The sequence below is a fragment of the Trachurus japonicus genome, chromosome 23, assembly GCF_045865225.1.
Source record: "Trachurus japonicus isolate A0001 chromosome 23, Traja_1.0".
Taxonomy (NCBI): Eukaryota; Metazoa; Chordata; class Actinopteri; order Carangiformes; family Carangidae; genus Trachurus; species Trachurus japonicus.
In genome coordinates, this window is record NC_140929.1 from 20,607,657 (window position 1) to 20,628,597 (window position 20,941).

The 20,941-nt window shown below is 43.3% G+C and overlaps 1 protein-coding gene across 3 annotated transcripts; it reads left to right on the plus strand.

Moving 5' to 3' along the window:
• Positions 1 to 1,127: 1,127 nt before the first annotated feature.
• Positions 1,128 to 20,262, plus strand: ppp6r2a (protein phosphatase 6, regulatory subunit 2a). 3 transcript variants are annotated; one of them, XM_085769675.1, is made up of 24 exons: positions 1,128 to 1,550; positions 4,822 to 4,991; positions 7,981 to 8,235; positions 8,508 to 8,694; positions 8,784 to 8,921; positions 9,028 to 9,093; positions 9,178 to 9,290; positions 9,757 to 9,870; positions 10,007 to 10,133; positions 10,614 to 10,766; positions 11,126 to 11,350; positions 11,956 to 12,020; positions 12,617 to 12,732; positions 12,817 to 12,902; positions 13,984 to 14,064; positions 14,533 to 14,630; positions 14,767 to 14,824; positions 15,014 to 15,141; positions 15,237 to 15,361; positions 15,498 to 15,642; positions 16,575 to 16,663; positions 17,406 to 17,613; positions 17,719 to 17,808; positions 18,656 to 20,262. In XM_085769675.1, the coding sequence occupies exons 3-24, from the start codon at positions 8,009 to 8,011 to the stop codon at positions 18,702 to 18,704; spliced, it is 2,688 nt and encodes an 895-aa protein (XP_085625801.1). In that variant the 5' UTR covers positions 1,128 to 1,550; positions 4,822 to 4,991; positions 7,981 to 8,008; the 3' UTR covers positions 18,705 to 20,262. The 3 variants fall into 3 exon arrangements, with proteins under 3 accessions (XP_085625801.1, XP_085625802.1, XP_085625803.1); XM_085769676.1 differs by having other exon boundaries at positions 17,409 to 17,613; XM_085769677.1 differs by having other exon boundaries at positions 1,128 to 1,213; positions 17,409 to 17,613.
• Positions 20,263 to 20,941: the final 679 nt, after the last annotated feature.

Below are 20,941 nucleotides of genomic sequence, written 5' to 3' on the forward strand. Positions count from 1 at the left end.
GAGTGAGATGAGACAAGTAATGAGTGGAGGCAATAAGTTAAGTCAGGAGGGGAAAAGGGAATTAAATATTAAAACAAATATTTAGGATATAATGTAGAAAGAAGAGGCGACATCTTAATTTTGTGCAAAGATAATGCGTTTGGGACATGAGTTAAATTGATGCCAGGGTAATAGAGCCACCCTGCAAAGTTGCATCTATAGTCAGATTTGGTTTAAAGTTTTTTTTTATTCTTTAAATATGTTTTAAAATGTTTTGTATTCTTTTTTATTGTATTTTACTGATGATACTTACTCTTATGGTGATATGGACCTCTCTTTGGGGTGTCTTAAATGAAGTTCTTAAAATATTATTAAAATCTATCTATCTATCTATCTATCTATCTATCTATCTATCTATCTATCTATCTATCTATCTATCTATCTATCTATCTATCTATCTATCTATCTATCTAGAGCAGTTGATTCAATTGTACTTTGGTTTTGGAGACAATATAGATGGTGTATTATACTTAAGTTCCCCCAATATTGTATCCACCATGTTTTTATGTTAAAGGGATAGCTACATAAATGACACAAAATTACAAAGTGAATTATTCAGAAAAGTAATAGATTTAAACTTTAAACTTATTCATATTGAATTAAACAAAACATACAGTAGCCTACCTACACTGTCTGTAAGGCATTCCAACTTAATCCTGTATCGCACTTTGTTTACTTTAGTTCAGATACAAAATAGGAAACCAGTTAAAGACTAAACCAGATTAAATCATTGTTAGGTAGGGGCCCCAATAAAGCGTTAAGAAAGAAAGTGTTGTCTTGAGTGTAAGTACAGCTGACGTCAACTTTGATCACTTGAAATCACGCCATCGATCTGCAGGGCTGACGACGACTAGGGCAAAAAGTTTGATTGTGCGAACCAGAAAGTCTGGTCTGACTCTTTACATCAACGTATGTGTACTATTGACATCACATGAAACCTTATAAATGTATAATCAATATGAGTTACGACTTAAATCTCCAATGTTAGTTTAAATGGATGTAACAGGCTGGCTGTCGCGTCATTCAATACACTGTCTGAAGTCGGTGCTCGTCCCCGCGGTGTAGCTCTACTGCGCGCTCCCGTAACCATGTCGCCATTTTGATTCGAAAAATATGACTGAGTTTTTCCTGCCTTGCATGCTAAAGTTAGCCCCGCGTTTGAATTACTTTGTGCGTGAGTACGAACCATACACTCTCTATCTGAAATAACAGGCATTGCTGTTTAGGTCAAGAAGGCGCTGACGTCGGAGAACTCTTTATTTGCTAGACTTCAAAGCAACATTTGGCTAACGTTAGCTAAGTTGAGCTAGCTACCAGCAGCCAGTGTTGTCGCAGACTGAGCCTTCTTCAAAACAAATCACTATCCGCTCACAGGCTAATGTGTGTCAGCTAACACAGATAGCTAATAGTTAGCTGGGTAGCTAGTGACTTCATAGCTGGTTTGCTTGACGCGAAACTCCACCAACAATCCAGCACAGACGGGAGGAATAGCAACGGACTTTGAATCAAAGGTAAGTTTTTGAACGAAAAGATCGTCCCGAGTTGGAGCAACTAGCGAGCGTTTACTCTGCTGCTGCTGCTGCATCGACAAAGTTCAACCTAAAGTTGGAGAGCTATTTAAGTTGGCTACCTCTGCTCGGTACACGTTAACTGTTGGTGGCTAATTAGCTTACGTGCTAATCAGAGTAAAGGAGGAACTAACGTGAATGTTACCCAAACTGGTTGCCAAATCTATAAATAAGTGCCTAACAACCGCCAACTAACGCTGATCGAGAGCCCGACGACGGCCAATCGGCCACATTTACCAAATCAAACTGTTAAATTGTTAGATTAGTCAAGGCTAGTTAACGTAACACAGTCGCAAAGTTAGGGACGATCAGCTGTGTTTTGCTACCATCGATGTTGGTGTGTTTTTTACCCCCCCCTCGTTGACATGTTATGTGTATTTTCGTTGTTATCCAGTAGTTACCTAACCGACGGTATAAGTAGTGTTCAGTGCAGCTTCTCTGATTTGGCAGAGGCCAGCAACAACGAAGCCTTTGCTGAGTTAGTAAATCAAGTACACACCGTGTTAGGTCGGTTTGTACGTTAGTTACCGGTGGATTAAAAAGAAGAAGACGACTGGGTGTTTGTACAGCAGCTGTGCAGTGTAATTAACCGAGAGCACTTCAATTACTGTAACGTTAATCTAAGTCCAGTTTTTTTAATTCTTTAATCTCTGGTAGTGGTGCCTCCACTGGAGTTGAAGTAAACAGAAATCTGAGCTCCTGCCACAAGTCAGTTGATGTGCACTTCATGCCAAGGCTAAGGCAGCTCGGTTTACATTTTTTTAGCTACATATCAGCATGTCTCTCATTGTTTGATAGTCTTGGTGAAGGAGATACATACATACATATTATTATTATTAATTGATCTGTCATGTTAAAGTGCATAGGATTTAAAGTACATTTTGACAAGCGTCCCACTCAGTGCATCAAAGTCTGAAGCCCTGGCTTATTTAGTTTGACAGCTAACCAAGATAATCAGTGATGTGACTGAAGCAGCACCAGGGACTCTTTACATCTGTGAGGGAATATCACACAGCACGAGTTAACAGACCGGCCTTTACTCTCATAAAGATCTCCTTCAGTGCTCTGGGACCATCAACTTGGTATCAAGCACAAGGTACAGGTCTGGTCATCTCATTTTACAACTTCAAGGCACATAAGTGCAAGTGAGCAGCAACAGGCTGACGAAAACTGTAGCTTTTGTTTGTACTCTGAAGTGCACTATTGCAGATTGGTTGATCATTTGCTAGCACAGGCTGCTAAGTATCTGGAACAACATGTTAAACATTCGGTTGTCACCAGTTGCATCTTTATTTACCTTCAGCATGCAAAGGGGAGCTCACATATGGAACAGGGGGGGCGGTTGAAATTCATTTTGCTTGCTGCGTTTTAAATTGCCTAATTACAGACTGCTGTCGACTTGCAACATTTACACGTATGCCCCTTTATGTGTACCATTGTTCCTCTTTTCATCGTCTGTTATATGTGCCAGTAGACTGTTTTTGTTGCGATCGCCTCTAGCGGGTTCTATTTTGGATGTAAAGTCAAGCATTTGCTGCCCTGCTCAGTGTCCACAGGGAGCGTTCAACAGGGTTATTACTGCACTTGTGTACTCTGTAAATGTATGCCAGATGGACGCTGCTCCTGCTGCATGTGCAAGGAAAGGTCCTCCCCAGGAAAAAAGGAAAAGAAAAAGGAGGAAGCACTTTGATTTCCTCCCCGTGCTTTACTTCCACGATCAACAGTTGAGAGCATGTTGCCCAGAGAAGTTTGTTAGGTTCGACAAAACAAAACCAATGCAATTATATTTGCCACTGCCGCTGTACTAGATTGTCCAGAGGTAGCTGCCATAGTTACCACGTGAGGAAAAACAAACCAAACATACTTGCTTAGTCACGAAAGCATCAAGTACTCTTTCTCCATCATTTAAAGATGCATCCTCTGTTTACTATAGTCTGATGGTGTGCACTTCATTGCAGTGCAACGAGAGACCAAAAGGAGACGTTGATTAAATCTTGGTTAGTTGTTTGTGTTGTGTAGCAGTTTAAAATCAGCATGTCCTCAATCTTAAGCTTTATGTTTTGCTAAAGCATATCCTGTAGAACTGTCATGTCCTTACAAGTTGATTACTGAAAGTTAGATAAATTGTTAGCATTTTATTGAAACTGACAACACTAATATTTGTTCAAATATTTAAATACGTCGTGACATGATGTGTTTTAACCATTACATTACCTTTTCATTGACATGAAAACTGAAATCCATGTACGGTATGCATGTGTATTATTTGTTAGGCTATTTCTTTTCATATTTTCCTTTGTTGCAATTTAGTGTAATATGTCTGTGGAGAGGGATGATTGGATTTGCTGTGGCACTGTAGATCAAATACAGGATCACAGCAACAACATGGATGTGTGGGGCGCCTGCAAAATGTGGCAGAAGAGCAAAACAATAGATTGGGTTTTATATAGTTTATTTAATTGTCATCAGTTTATCAAAAATTGAAGACATTTGTCATATATATAATTCAAATGCCTTGTTAACACATGGACACAGTGTTTCATCTATTTCTTCAATAGAAATCTGCATTCTGTAGATTTGAATGTATTAATTTTCTTTGAAGAGATTACTTTATACTAAGGACCAGGATGCATCGTGCTTCACAGATGTATCAGTTTCTTCTGATCGATTTTAGGCTTTTAAAATACGTTTGGGGATCTCAAACTACTATCATGAAGAAATTCACATTTATTTGCAGTATATATGTTTTGTGTGAGTGATGACCAGCAGCAGGGAACAGTGAGAGTCTGCTCCCTGGATATTGTGAGCTTTGAATAAGAAGAAGACCACAAGTAGGGATGGGTGTGGTTAGAATATTTTAACAGCTTTATTGATACTGTTAGAGCTAGATAATGTATCATTTTGGCATCATCATCATCCTGTGTGCATGCCCAATAGTCCCATTATATGACGAGTGAGGCAAATAAACTCAGACATGTCATAGTACAACTTGCAGAGTGAATATGGAAGCGATCAGATCTCACTCTGGTGTTATTTTGTGTGTGAATCCAACTTTCTCAAGTGCTTAAAGCTTTTGCACAGTTTATGCACTGTAGTACTGTATGTAACTGATTTCTTTTTGAGGACAATCAACTCCACATTTTCTTTTGTACAGATCTGAAATCGTATCTGAATTGTTTGATAACAAGGCCATTCTTCTCTTTGTGTTTTGCAGGTTATGGTGAGCGTCTCAGTGTCTCATCTCCTAAAGAGGCCTGTGTTTTAAGAGGAGACCCATGCTGATAAATGCCAGGCCTCGCCACACTCTCTGTTGTCTGCACAAACACAAATGCCTGCCTGCCCGTGGGGGAGGTCTGATTAAAGATATCCACATTTCATCCACTGGTACGTATGAGCACGTTGCCGTTTTGTAATATATAGACTATGACTACATTGACTTGGACCACAGTAATCCAACAGTTGCGTTCATGGTAAACCACGTCCTATTTTCTCAGATCAACATTTTGATGTTTTGTGGAGTCTCACTAGAAGTAAAAAGTTAATGTAAACTTTAAACCGACTATTCCAAAGTTGAATTCAACACCCCCCTCCTCTAAGTGTTCATCTTGTAGCTTAATTTAGCTTTGACTTTTTCCACAAAAACTAGTATGGTACATTAGTGTGAGTATAAACACAACCAGACTGTAAAGTCAGGTCTCTGTAGTCTCATACAGTATAAGCCTATAGGATATGTTTTTGATCACAACTACATGAATTCCTGAAGAGAAAAAGTTTTGGGTTTAGAACTAGGTGAGGAATCAACAGGGTTGCCAGGTTTACTTTTTTAGTGCCGTGGGTTAAAAAAAATTGTCTGCGGGTTTGGCAGACCTGTTGCATACAGATTATATGAATAATGGTTATGAATAAAGATTTCTATTTTGAATGACAAATGTTTATACCCAAATTCTGTTAAACTGACTCTGAGTCAGATCAGCATATACCCAGATACGTCACCTGCATGCCCCCACAGACACACACATAATATTCCAACGCTGTGTGACGCCACCGCAGCACATAACCAACCCGGTCCGGCGGGTTTTCAGTTGCTGTTTGGCTGCTTTTGCCGCACAGACCTGGCAACCCTGGGAATCAGGGTTCTGAGGGTATGAGAGGAGAGGATTTACCACAGTAGCACATGTACAGCAATATGTCATCCACATAAACTTTAACTAGTAGAAACTTACTAGTAGATAATAGTATAACATAATAGCAACCTATAGCTCTAACTGCAGCAGCATCTTCAACAGTAGTAGGGGAAACTGATCACCAACTGCTCTGTTGAATATATCATTGATTCAGCTGACTGAAACTGTGCTGAAAATATTATATAATTGGATACTCAAAACAGCTGTAGGTGATCTACAGGTGTGAAAGAAAAGTTCATTTATTTCAGTTGTCCAATTCAAATAGTGAAACTCATAAATGTATAGATTCATTGATTGCACACAGACAATATTTCATGTCTTTATTTCTTTTAATTGAAATGATTATGGCTTACATTTAATTAAAAAAAACAACAACAACCTAAATTCTTACCATAACCCTTAAAAATGTTAGAATAAAGTGAAAAAGTTCACCTAACCTAATGATGTCACACTCTAATCAGCTGATTAACTCCAAACACCTGCAAAGGTTTCCTGAGTCTGGTTCAGTAGCTGCACTATCATGGAGGACACTGCTGACCTCTATCATATTAGTAGTTATCGTCTTAAATGCTCTAGTTTCCAGTCTGAAGCGTGAGGCCGGTTTAGTTACCTACGAGGTGTGTTAAGCAAACATTTTTATGCATTGCGTCAAAGTGCGGCTTGGAGGACAGGCCTGAGAGAAGTGATTCTAGTCTACATGAGATGAAGATTGTGCTATTTCTGAAAGCCATTCAACTGCTCTTACTCTGTCTGTCCTCCTCTTCCTATTATTGGCAACATAAGAAATAACCACACCCTGAGTGTAGGCCTTAGCCGTGGTCCAAAGAAGATTGGAGGAAACGTCGGGTTTATTATTTTCACTCAAAAAAAAAAAGCATAAACTGCTCATTTAGTGTCTAAATTAACAAAAAACTGAACCGATTGCCAATCTGGGCTGCAGGGCCAAATCAAGAAACATAGGAGCGTGATCAGAGCGAATGATGTCATCAGTGGAACAATAAAACATACACTTTCCTCAGATGTGGTGAGCGGTCAATAATAAATACGAAGAAGCTGACGTCAGTGGAGGCTAAAAATTGGTGCTTGTTTTCCAATTTTATCACCAGTGCTTCAACTGCTTAGCTTATCCCCCAGAGAGCACCGTGACTCAACACTCGAGTCCCTGTGAGATGACTGAAGGAGTCACAGCTCAGCCGACCACCACCGACTGTAGTGGTGTAGGTGTAGCCTGTTGACAAACTTTATTGTTTTTGCCTATTTTTGAAACGATCAAGAAATCCTAGTAGATAAATCAATATAATTTTCTCTTTTGTCATTGATAACAGTTTTAAACACAAGCGTCTTGTAGTTTTTTTTTGTAGTGAACTGAGCTGGAGCTGGACCCCCATCAGCTGCAGTGAGGCTTTGGATGGAGGCGTCATGATTAATGTGGTGTTATCTCTATGATCTCATTGAAGATTGTCTTTCATGCATATTGAACATGTGGAACCTCTTGACAAGTCAAGGTTATCCGCCTTAACTCCCAGGCAGCGTTGTCAGCTGGTAGCTGCATGGAAAGAGCTTTCAGAGGCGTTCGTGGTTGTTGTCAGATCACCAGGTGAAGCCTGAATTTTCCTATCAGCGCAGCCACCACAGACAGGGACGGTTTGTCACTGTGTTGTGAAGAGGCAACAGCGCTGCAGACTTAACACTGAGCAGTCCATGCACACATAAAGGAACAAGATTCAAATCTACAGAAGCCCTGGGCAACATGAAAGCACCGTATAACAGTAGAGACCGTCTTGTTTCTATTGCAGAATCCCATGGAAACTTCAAAACAGTTTTATTTTCATCCAAACCTATACAGATCTTAAATATTCGTCATTATTTCTGCACAAACTGAAATATCTTCCACTTTAATTAGATTTTGCTGAATCAGAATATCAAGACTGTCTCATTACAATAACATTGCACTCCATGTAAACACAGCCTGTGACATAAAAGGACAGGAAAGAGTAATCCTCAAGCTGACATCTTTGTTTACATCAGTGTCTCTCCCCTGCTTCCTTCCCCACCTCTACTCTTCCCTTCCTCACCCGTTTCTTTTTATTTCTGGCCTCTGCTGGCCCTCCCTATGCCTCCCCCCCTCTCTTCCCCTCTACCTGCCTGTTTTCTTCACCATCCCTCCCCTTTGTCTTCCAACGACCTAGGGTTGTGTCCCCCGTCCCAGCGGCAACCATGTTTTGGAAGTTTGACCTGCACACCACCTCCCACATCGACCAGCTGCTGGACAGGGAGGACGTGACGCTGAGAGAACTGATGGAGGAGGACGACGTCCTGCAGGAATGCAAGGCCCAGAACCGTCGGCTGCTCCTCTTCCTCTCCCAGGACCACTGCATGCAGGAGCTGGTCAGCCTCATCACCACAGAGCCGCCGGCTGACCTGGAGGAGCGCAGCCGCTTCAAGTGAGTCCACACGACAATCAGAAAGTAGAAATATTAAGTGCAGTTTACACGTGTTTTATTGTCATTTTTATTTGAAGCAATTGAGTACACATTCAGAATATATATTGGCTTTTACATGAACATATGAACAAAGCTCAATACAGATGCAAAGAGGAAGTAAAAGAATGATAATAAAAAAGGGTGGAGAGAGAGAAAAGACCCCCTCTTGTAGAAAAAAAAAAGGCCTGAAAGTTCAGATAGTCAGAAACCAACTTCTGTGTTTTCCCCCTAAGATTTCCCAACATTGCTTGTGAGCTCCTGACGTCAGACGTGTCCATTATAAACGATAAGCTGGGCGCCGACGACTCTCTCCTGGAGATGCTCTACCACTTCTTGGAGCAGGACCCGCCTCTCAACCCGTTACTTGCCAGCTTCTTCAGCAAAACTATCGGCAATCTGATTGCCAGGAAAACTGAGCAGGTACAAGTGGAACAGATCGCAGCTCACCGTGTTGATCCATTGTCGTGTCAAAACGGACCAAAACAAAAAATACTTATTCATTTTCCCAGGTGATCACCTTTCTAAAGAAAAAGGAAGGCTTCATAGGTCTGGTGCTGAAACATATTGACGCCTCTGCCATGATGGACCTGCTGCTTCGCCTCATCAGCTGTGTGGAGCCTGCCCCCTTGAGGCAGGAGGTCCTCCATGTAAGCAAATAAGCTATCTTTGTGTAACCCCTCCCCACCCCCCCTTCTTTTTTTAAAAAGAGCCTTGAACTCATCTTAATGCAACTTATTGATTTTCCCCTCCCAGTGGCTGAACGAGGAGAAGCTGGTACAGAGACTCACAGAGCTCATCCATACTGGTAAAGATGAGGAGGTGAGTGCAAAGCCCGCTGCGCCGTCAGTCGACCTGTCACCACGTAGCAGTGTTACTAATATACTCAACAATCTTATCTTTCAGAGACAATCAAACGCATCACAGACGCTTTGTGACATCATCCGCCTTAGTCGAGACCAGGCCAATCAGATGCAGGAGAATGTGGAGGCTGACCCACTATTGGCCGTACTAGAGTCGTAAGTATGCTGCGCCTTATTGGTAATACGTCCAAATAGTATTTGGAATGAGAGTGAATTGAAAAATCTGGCATTTACAGTAACTGGCTGCATGAAAGATTTATTTTCAAATAACACCAGATTGGTTTGTTTGGTTGGTTTGGACCACTTCTAAGGTATTGGGGGGGAAACAAGCAAATTCCCCAAGCTGGAATGAATTAGCCTTGAAAAGAAACAGTTTTGATGTTGTGAAATGTGACTTGACCTAAACTTTCTCCACAACATCCCAACCATGAATTTTCCATCAAAAACAAACAGTGTGGTCCAAAAAGTCTGTGGTCACTTCAACAGAATGAGGAAGTGGTCTCAGGTATTTGGACCCCACTGTGAACAGCAGACTAACGGGAGTGTGTGGGGTGTGTTTGCCACCTCATTACAAACTATAATCTCTGAAATATGCTGCAGCGTAATCCTGTGTACGTTTCAGGCAGGAGAGTGTGGCGGGGCTCCTCAAGAACTTGTTTGAGGGGGAGAGGAGTGAGGCCTCCATTGTTAACGGAACTCAAGTGCTACTTACCTTACTGGAGACCAGGAGGTCTGGGTGAGTCCTGTCAAGCTCCTCGTTGGAAATGCTGGAGGCTCAGATCACTTTGGTTTCAGCAGATGTGATTCAAGTCTTATTTTATTTAAGTTTAAAGTCTGGAGGCCTCATGTCTTTGCCTGCTTGTGTCTCCTAGGTTGGAAGGGCTGATGGATCTGTATTCTCAGGGTTATGAAAGGTCTTACACTGTCAACAGCAGTATTTTAAATGCCATTGAGCCCCATTTAAAGGACTTCCAGCAGCTTCTTCTGGACCCCCCCAAGGTAAAGCTGCACCCCAGACTCAACTCACAACACTAGAGCATCTTGCGATGGAATAACACCAACACACATTTTATCACACTCATCTTTAAAGGGATATTTTGGCAAATTGGCCCATTGCCATAATCCCTATAGTTTTAGGAGTAGGTTGTGGAGGTCACAACTTGTCCACCAGAGCGTTTTGGAGTTGTTGGGTTGTGTGTTTGATGAGTTTGATGAGGGAAACCAAGAAATCCCATTAGCCTCCGTAGCGTAGCTCTGAGCAGCTTGCAGCTCTGCTCTGCCATTCTAAAAATAGCTTGCATCGACAATTAAAGGTAACGAACCTACTGCTGTGACTATAGAGATTATGGCAATGGGCCAATTTGCCAAAATGTTGAACTATCCCTTTTAGATACTGGAGTAGCTGATGTTGAGTTGACAGCGCTAATCATTTTTCTGTTAATAATTCTTGCTGATGCTCTTTTCTTTTTGTGTCCACAGAAAAGTGCAATATTGACGACCGTTGGCGTTCTAGAGCAGCCACTGGGGAACGCTCGCCTTCACGTGGCCCGGCTGGTGGCCGCTCTGCTGCAGACCAATGCCCCCAGTATCTGCCAGGAGCTCTGCAATCTTGCCACCATGGACCTACTACTGGTAGGCATTAGGCTAAGCCCGGCTTGACTCTGGGCCGGAAACTCTGTAGCTCCTTCTTGTCGCTGCACACATCCATTTGGCCCGACTCTGTTTGTACGGCTGAAAAGAGTTGCATCAGATTTGCACAAGGTTAGTCATGAGGCAGGGAACCATTGATTATCTTATCACACTCCCTGACCAAAGGGCAGTGGGTGTGACCTCTGTGGAGTAGGTTCAGTCAAACATCATGGGGCAGTGGAGAGTTTCTGGTTCAGATGTTAACACCGTGACTGCTTTCATGACTGTGACAGAAGGGCACAGACGTACTGTATATGTTGCTACAGCGATGGTCAAACAATGCCCTTTGTCTCTCCCAACAGGATCTGTTCTTCAAATACTCCTGGAATAATTTTTTGCACTTCCAAGTGGAGCTGTGTGTGGCGGCTATCCTGAACCACCCTTCCTCAGAGGAGCGGCCCAGCCCGGGCCTCCAGAACCACGATGGGAAGCCCGCAGCGTCCGGCTCGGAGGGGCAGGCGGAGGCAGTGGAGACAGGCAGGACCACGGACCCACAGACCTCCATCCACAACGCCCTCGTGGCACATGTAGGTGGCTTCAGCAGCTCCGTACCAGGAGAATCATACTGCAGAAAAAGTCCCTGAAAGTGGAGTCAACACATAAGACCCAGAGTGACTGTCAGTCTGTCAGTCAAGTCACAGCCACCAGAAAATTCTGCTGCTGATTATTAACGGCTGATATTGAAGATAGTGATTGGCAGATTGGAATGAATGATTCTAGACACCTGCCATCCTAAAACCACCGCTGGTTAAAACTCTAGTCCCCCTGCTCTGTAAATGACAGGACATCAAAACAAAACATGTTGGCCATGGGTCAGCCAATCACACAGAGATGTAGATGATGGGTATTGATATCAGAGGCAATTAATGTGATTGCAGCATCCCTAAATATGTTGTTAATTATTTTATAGTGTAGTCCAGTTGTCCTTACTGTAAGACACTTGTTGCTGCTAGAGCAAAACACAGAAGGTGACTGATAGATGATTGATACTGGTGGGAAAAAAAATCATGATCTGCCATTTTTGAAATGCTCGCTTTCAATTACTTCCTGAAAATCCAGACTGAGGTTTTTATCTCTGCCTAGATGTTCATGTTCTGTATGTGTGTGTTTTCTCACTCTTTGTGTTGTTCAGCTTTTCCAGAAGTGTCGACTGGTACAAAGGATCCTTGACGCCTGGGAGGAAAATGACAGAATACAGTGAGTGTCTTCATGTGCAACAATGAGCTAAACTCCATTAAAACTACAACACTGCTGTGCCGATGCGTTGGATTGTCATACACACTGTGTATTGTTATGCATCTAATGACCATGTGTTATTGATCAGGCCTTATTTTTGTAATAAGCACTTGTGAGGTTGGAAAATTTGTGTCTACAAAACTTTTTTGTATAATTTTACCTTTTCTTCTGACAAATTCTTTGACTTTTTTCAGAAATATTACCTTCTTTCTGAAATTTCAGAATTTTTTCCCTCAGATTTGCCCTAATTTGAACATACAGACTAAGAAATTAACGTTATTCAGTCTCAGAACAAATATTTGTGAATTTCTTATGTTTGTTTCAAAATTTTGTCCAGTGGGGGTCCGTGGTCTAACTTGCGTCAGTTTAGGGGTTCTTGATGTAAAAAAAAACTACTGACATAAACAACTTTAACAGCACAATGAAAATTCATCAAATCACATTCTTCTTCCATAAAGGGGAACAAGTTCACAAGCAAAAATATTTGAATGTATTTGAATACAAAAAGTACAGAGTTACTGCGTTGAAGGTAACCAGAGTGTACCTGTCGATCTCAGGTCTGAGGGCGGTACCAGGAGAGGCAACATGGGCCATCTGACCAGAATCGCCAACATGGTGGTCCAGAACCTGGAGAAAGGACCAGTCCAGGCCCAGATCTCTGACCTCATCAAAGGTAATACCATATTTCACAGTAATGACCCGCTGTACAGTAAACCCAGTGAGTGTTAACAACCCCCCTGTGGCCCCCTCCTCACAGAGCTGCCAGAGGACTGCAGAGGTCGCTGGGAGAGCTTCGTGGACGAGACCCTGAGAGAGACTAACAGGAGGAACACAGTAGAGCTGGTGAGTCGTCTGTCAGTTGCACTCTTTTTTTTTTTTTTTTTTTTTTCTTCCCCCCCCTGAATAAATAACTTTTTCTTAACTGGCTCTTGTTTCCCCTCCCTCTCTCCCAGTGAAGCAGCAGCAGCAGGAGTTACTCAGAAAGAGTTCAGCTCAATGTCAGATGGTCTAATAAATCCAGAAACATGTTCAACAGAAGTCAGAAGTGTTTTTGATTTTAAGACTGTAGAGAAAAGTTATACTTACACTCAGTGTTGCTCATCAACACATATTCAGTTCAACTCATATTCCTTCCTCTTCAATCTTATTTTTATGAAGTGAAATTAAGTATTTTTAACTCTACACTGTTTACACGGTGTTTACTCAGCAACAGTATACTTCCTCCTTGTCTTTGATGGTGCATTGCAGCACTTCCTGCTGTGTAACTGCCACCAGTAGATCAGTGCAGTCAGTGTAGTGTGAACCCGTCGGCAGGAACGTGTACTGCACCTTAACACATGATGTTTCTGCATCACTGCGTGTCCTGGTACTCATGTGTGTAACATGCAATACATCAGGACCCACTCATAGAAAACAGCTGCACAGCACAAGTAGAGGTCCCACAGCCCACAGGGAAGCTTTTAAATCATAGTTCATTTTACAATAAACAGAACTTCAGCTTCACAAAAGACACAGACCATTAAAATGGAAGAAGGAGGAAATTGTGGCGACAACAACAATTACACACAAAGCATAAACAAGAGATAAGGAGGACAAACTGAGATGAGGGCAAGGAGAGAAAAAGGCCAGTGTGAAGTTTACAGTGAAGTCTTCCTCTAACTTAGTCTCACAGATAACTGTTCATTGTTGAGTTAGGAAGGGCTTTAAACACTAGACAGACAGACAGACAGGTAGAGAGACAGGTGGACGGTCTAAACAGAGAACAGTATTGATCCCGTCGCACAACAGAGAACCTCTTAAAGTAGCATTGATCTAACATTCAACAGCCCCCCCCCGCCCCCCCGTCCATAATGCCAGTGTAACGGACCCTTGTGTCCTGTGAGCCCGGTGGACACTGGTAACACACTAACACTGTGTCCTGCAGGTCAGCACCCACAACATGCACTCGTCCAGCGAGGACGACGACATGGAGAGCCCCTTCCCCAACGACCTGTCTCTGCAGCAGGTAGGACGGGCTCAGCGCCATGGCAACGGCATGACAGTACATTGTTTTGGTCCATTTTCAGATTGGGTTATTGAAAGATGCTTGATCTAGTTGTTTTTTCTTTCTTCTTGTTCTTGTTCTTACTATTACTATTACTATTATTACACAGATTAACACAGCAGTCATCAATCTCTTGGTTCACAGTTTTTATCAAGAAAAAAACAGCGTATCAAAACACACAGTCATGGTACTGTAAACATGTAATGTGTAAAGTGCTGAAAACAAGATGTAGATTTTTAAAAATTATTTGTAAAACTTCAGTTGGTGCTAACATTAGCTAAGCAGCTAACTGCTGCGGGTTGGAAACAGCAGATGAGGAGCAGCGGTGACATTTGAAGGAAGCGTCCAATCAGGGGAAAGATCCAAATGCCCCCCCCCTGTGTGTCCGTACCCACATGAGCTCATTAGTGTGGTGTTGTCCCCCCCCAGGCCTTCTCTGACTATCAGATCCAGCAGATGACGGCCAACTTCGTGGATCAGTTTGGGTTCAACGACGAGGAGTTCAGTGAGCACGATGAAAACATCAAGTGAGTCCAACAGCTCAGCTCAGCTCCTCTGTTTCTGTTGTTCTCAGTTAACACTGTTTGGTTCTGTGTGTCTCATCTGTAACCTTGAAGTGTAGTTGTGTTAATCTTCACATCCTCCTTGCCTCTCTTTCCTCAGCGCCACCTTTGACAGAATTGCCGAAATAAACTTCAATCTAGATGCTGATGATAATAGTGTAAGTCTTCACTATGTTAGTTCAAAGATACTGTAACAGGGTAATACTTTATACATGTATGGCATATTTAATTTTAATTTGTTACATTCAAGATGTTTAAAACAGTCTTCTGGTGTCACCAACCATTTTTCCAAATCCAATATGTACTGTCTGTGTCTAATTTAAATTTAATTTGTGGTTTGTGCGCAGGCCAACGCGGCTGCTTTTGAAGCCTGCTGTAAAGAGAGGATACGCCAGTTTGATGATGCTGAGGAGGAGGAGGACATTTGGGAGGAGAAGGAGATCAACTATGCAACACAAGCTAAATCCAGAACAAGGTAAAGACGGAGGGGACATGTCCCGGCCTCTGGTTCCACGGGTTTCAGCGTCCGTCTTGTCTTTGTGAGCTCAGTCCTCTGTCTGTCTCATTCAGGTTTGGAGTGTCCCAGACCTCAGAGGGCAGCTCCAGGAGCAGCATGGAGAACGGAGGCAGGGAGCAGGACCGCGGCTCCGAGTCGGACGAGGACGAGGACTCTGAGCAGAACACGTCAGAAACAGGTAGACGCAGAGACACAGAGGAGGACGGAGGAGGACGGCCGCTCACAGAGCACGGCCTCGTCTCACATCAGCCTGAGAACGACGCTCCAGACTCTGCTTCGTCTCAAGCTGTGTCCACTGTTCGTCTTGTCTCCAGGTCCAGGCTGGACAGCAAACTTCAGGGAATCTGGAGGGACAGCGCCGTCCCAGACCCAGGCAGGCTGGGACAGCTCGGCGGGGGGCGGGGCGGAGACACAGGGGTCGGGCTGGGCCAACTTCACTGAGTTCCAGCCTTTCTCCGGGTGAGACACAGACACAACATTTTCATTTTTCATTTTCCTGTCCAACATCGATGTTGTTTTAATAGCAGAGACACACATGCTCATCTGAGAGGAAACATGGGATTGTGGGTAATAGATGAAGGTGTGGAGAAACACACTGTTGATGCTTGGTTAACTTCAGGCAGTAGAAAGTGACTGACCAACAACAAGATAGAAACGATAGAAACAACGGTCTGTGTGATCATACAGAACGCTTATGGCGCTTTTCCACTAGCACGGTATGGCACGGCATGGATCTACTCGTTTTTTTTGCTTTTCCACCAGCCCCTAGTACCTGGTACCTGGTACTTTTTTGGTAACGCCTCGGCCCTGGTTCCAAGCGAGCCGAAGCGATACTGAAACGTGACGTCAGCCGACTGCCTTCCACTGATTGGCCAGAGCGTTGTCACTGGAAGAGCCTCAAGCACAACGTCCAACACCAGAATCAAACCGGCTAATTTAAAAAACACACTGACAACAGTACTGAGACTGTTGTTATTGTTTTATTGAGTTAAATATCCGCTGTTTGGAAAACTATGCTGTTGTCCGTATTCGAGGTGCAGACGAGTGTGATTGGAGCTGACGCAAGGATCGAAAAGAGAAAGCGAGACGACGAAGCCGTAGACATCATGATAGGACGACCCCGCCCACACCGAGGAGGAGGAATGAAGAATTCAGTTGTGATAGAAAAGCACCTAAACCTAGTCGAGCCGTGTCGAGCCGTGACTGTGTAGTGGAAAAGCGCCATTAGAGATCTGTGGTGTGTAGAGATGTTGATTGTTGTGGTTGTTGGATGAAAACTGACAAAATCCACAACACAGGAGTCTGAAACCTGACGAAGCTGCTAGAAGAGAAGGTGTGAGGTGGAGTTTGTGTCCTTCAGCTTGTTAACACGGATTCTTCTTCTCCCACAGCACAGAAACTAATCCCAGGTGCAGCTCTCCTGTGGACTCGGCCAGCGGGGCCACAGATAAACAAGCCAAACAGAACCACGAGAAGAGCGGTGAGTGCTGTGTTGCGTTGTGTTAAGGCCTTTGCACACTGGGTCCGTTTTTTTTCGTCCGAATTTGCCGCACGTCAAAAAATAAATTCGACCTCATGTTGTGTCGATCATGTTTACACACCGAGTCCGAAACTTTCGTCCCTGATAAAAGTTTTCGGAACAGGTTCGATTTAATGCGTTTTTCGCATCCGTGAAAAGACTTTTGACCAATCACATCAGCGTTTCGAGGTTGGAGAGGGAGAGAGGGTCACCGCTGAGTGTGTGTGTGTGCGCCAGCCACTGTTCAGGGTCATGGAAACTGGTCGTCTTCTGTTTACTGTGTGAGCTAATAATCAATATCTATCAAACTGGACCACTGACATCCTAAAATAAACTGTTGAAGTGATGATGATAGTTCCGCTGCTCATTAAGCAGCAGATCCCCTCGCTACTGCGTCCTCTCAGGATGGACACAATATTTTAATGTTTCTCTTTCATTTCTCAACAAGTGAGAGAACCACAAAGTGCATCACTGCGTGACGATTTTTGTCTCCCTCTCCGAAATTTGGAACAGAATAAAAACGCATGGGAATAAAACGCAACGGACTCAGTGTGCAAGGAGCCTGCACGTTACGTTTTTTGTTGGATGACGGATACGAAAAAAGCATGCGAAAAAAACAGACTCAGTGTGCAAAGACCTTTACTCTGCCTCTCTGACGGAGACGCACGCTGAAATCCCTCACAACAACCCTCCCGTCCGTCAGCAGATGCAGGCGGTGCGTGTCCTGGTGCCTGGCCCGTGGGAGAAGGGAAGAAGCCTCCTACCGCGGCCTCAGACGGCAGCTCCTCCGGGGGGTCGGACAGCGAGGAGGACGACAAGAAATCCGCTGCCACCGCCGCAGCAGCTGCCGCCCCGACCGTGGCCGTCGCCTCGGAAACGGCCGGCGCCCCCAAGACCGCTGACCTCAAAAGGTTTGTGTGTGTTACAGTGTTTAGTGTTGGAAGGAGCAGGAACAGAGAGTGAGAGTGTGACGCAGAGTCAGACGTTAACTCTTTGACTTCCTGTTTGTGTGCCAGTGAGGAGAGTCCGCTGTCTCTGGAGAAACTGTCTCTGTCGGAGCAGCCGCCTGCCGAGGGCTCGCCTGCAAACACACAGACTGACAGGAAGTAAGTACCACTCACTCTACTCATTCATTGTTGTCATGGATGGATGTGATCAGTTTGGTATCAACCTGTAACCACGGCTTTAATTTATGTTCTGTCACTAATGTTTTTTTTTTCCTTCTTTTTTTTTTTAATTAAACTTTTTATTTGAAGAAAAAGTAGGTTATACATGTTGCTCTTACATTTGTATACACATCATTAAAGGAATAGTTCAACATTTTGGCAAATTGGCCCATTGCCATAATCCCTATAGTCATAGCAGTAGGTTCATTACCCTTAATGGTCGGTGCAAGCTATTTTTAGAACGGCGAAGGAGAGCCGTGAGCTGCTCAGAGCTACGCTACGGAGGCTAATGGGATTTCTTGGTTTCCCTCATCAAACTCATCAAATACACAAACCAACAACTCCAAAACGCTCTGGTGGACAAGTTGTGAGCTGCACATTCACCACGCTATGAGATAATAACACAACGTTACCAGACAGAGTTGTTTTCGAGGCAAATTCATATTGTTGGATTGTGTATTTCATGAGTTTGATGAGGGAAACCAAGAAATTCCATTAGCCTCCGTAGTGTAGCTCTGAGCAGCTCACCGCTCTGCTCCGCTGTTCTAAAAATAGCTTGTACCGACAATTAAAGGAAACAAACCTACTCCTAAAACTATAGGGATTATGGCAATGGGCCACTTTGCCAAAATGTTGAACTATCCCTTTAAGTCTTATCATCCAAGTAGATCATGAAAGAAAAATTGATATTTAGGTAAAAAATGAATTGTGTGAAACAGATGTGGACAGCTGAGTCTTAACATAGATGTGTGTGTGTGTGTGTGTGTGTGTGTGTGTGTCCTGACAGAGAGGAGACGCCACCTCCACAGGAAGTGTCAGTGAACGGGCCGGTGTGAGCGCGGACCCCCCCCTCTCCCCCCGGCACAGGAAGCCCCCTCCCCCCCCTCCCACCGAGCGACGGAGCCGCGGACCGTCAGCCTCCTCCAGAGTGACGCCCCCCCGAAAATAACCTCACTGCAACTACGGTGTTTTTACTGAATCACTCTGCCATGTTATTGGACCTGGACACTGCCAATCAACACCAATAATGAGGCGGCGGAACATGTAAAAAAAAACAACAACAACAACAAACAAAACAAAACAAAAATCTCTATATATGAAAAATGAGAAAAAACCAACAGACAGGACGGAGAGTAGAGGAATCATCTTCAAAGCCTTTTTTTTCCAGATGTTGCACATAATGACGTGCGGTTTTAATGTAGCAGCGACAGAATCCGAGGGGTAACATCATTATAATTATTATTATTTTTTTATGTCCTGACAGATTTCTCTCTACCTGTTCACGGCTGTTGGAGCCCACCTGTTAGGGATTTTACATTGTCGCCCCCGAGTGGATAGCACAGGCTAACTTTTAACGATGCCTCAACAATAAACACCGTTTTTGAAACCTTTTTTTTTTTTTCCTCTTCGAGCTTAAGAAAAAGCACTTATGCAGCCATTTTACTGTACATGATAGCACAATGTAAGTGTTCTACCCTCATCTCTGCTGGCTGTCTTATCTGCCCCCCCCCCCAACCACCACCACCACCACCACCATGGTCCCACCCCCCCACTCCCCCCTTTATTTTTTTCTCTCTCTTTGGTTGCTGTTGATGAAACATCTCTTGTCGTACATCACCAGGTTTCTGAATGTTTTGAAGTGCTTCAGGAGGGTCCGAGGAGGGGGCGGGTCAATGAACAGAGTTCTAATAGTATTACTGTCTTTTTGCTCATGTGCAATAATGTCAATTAGCCATTTTATTTAAAAATGAAATTCAACTTTTTTTTTTTTGTTGTTCTTTTTTTTTTTTTAAGAATCAATCTAGCATTGGAGACTCATTTGGTAGTTTGGAGCAAACAAATCTGGATTTAATCTCAACTTGAGGTTTCTGATTTTAAATTCTTTTCTTTCTTTTTTTGTTGTAGTGCATGTATAACTGGTTCTCTGTTGACCTAGCTAGTGAGCTAAGACCTTCTGATTGTATTGACCTTTAAGTTCTTATTGCTATCCCCCTTAAATCAACCAAACATTATCTACCTATATACAAATATTATCTACATTTAAAAGTAATTTTACAAGCAATCTTGAGATTACTATTGTTGTCTGTTCCTTTTTTCTCTCTCTCTCTCTCTCCACCAAGCACTTACTCACAGGGCGAGAGTGGCATCTGTTCAGAGTGATGCTGTACGTTTTTCTTTTTTTTTGTTTTTTTGTTTTTTTCCTCTTTTTTAAAAAAAGTTTTAATTTTATTTCTCTCTGAGCAGCAGGAGTGGAAAGAGGACAGGTCTGGGCTCTGCAGAGCTCCAGGCCTCTTTGGTGTACTTACTTAAATCATTTGACAGCGATCAGGTTCTACGATCATTGTTAAACAATTTGAAATTAAAAGCGTCTGGTTGACCACATTAATACCAAAAGCTCCTCTTCACCCGTCTGTTGTTCTCTGTCCGCAAACACCCACGGCGCCGCCGGCAGCACGGCTGTCGGCCGGCGTCATCCTCACAGGAGCTGGTCTGAGGTCAGAGGTCAGGGTCGGCTACAGAGCAACACCTCGACCTGTGAGCAACTTTATTAATGCTTTTAACCTCTAAACATTTGAGTCGTTGGTATAGACTTTATACAATTTAAAGGGGACATGGAAATATCACTTTTTGAAGACTCAATAACATATATCTGGGTGTTTGTTTTGCCTTCCGGCCCCTAAAATGTGAGAATTGACACAAAATCTGTAATTTTCAGGCTCCTGAGGTTGAAATCCATGTGGTTTTACGAGCTGTTCCCTCAGTTGTCTTCCAGTGATGTAACTAGTTTTTGAATTTGCATAAAACCACCCCTACCTGGTACCAGTAGAAGGGGCGGGGCTAGCAGTGGTTCATTTGCATTTAAAGGGACAGGCACTGAAACCAGCCGTTCTGAACAGGGCTGTTTAGAGAGGATGAAAAGAGCTGTGAGGTTTGATCCTTGGGGTATTTTGACCAAAGCATGTCACAGACATGTCTTTAAGACATCTGGGAACTATTTTAATTTGTGGAAAAGGGGCAGAATATGTCTCCTTTAATTTCCAAACATCAGGCGACGTCCTGCAGCTCTTATCTA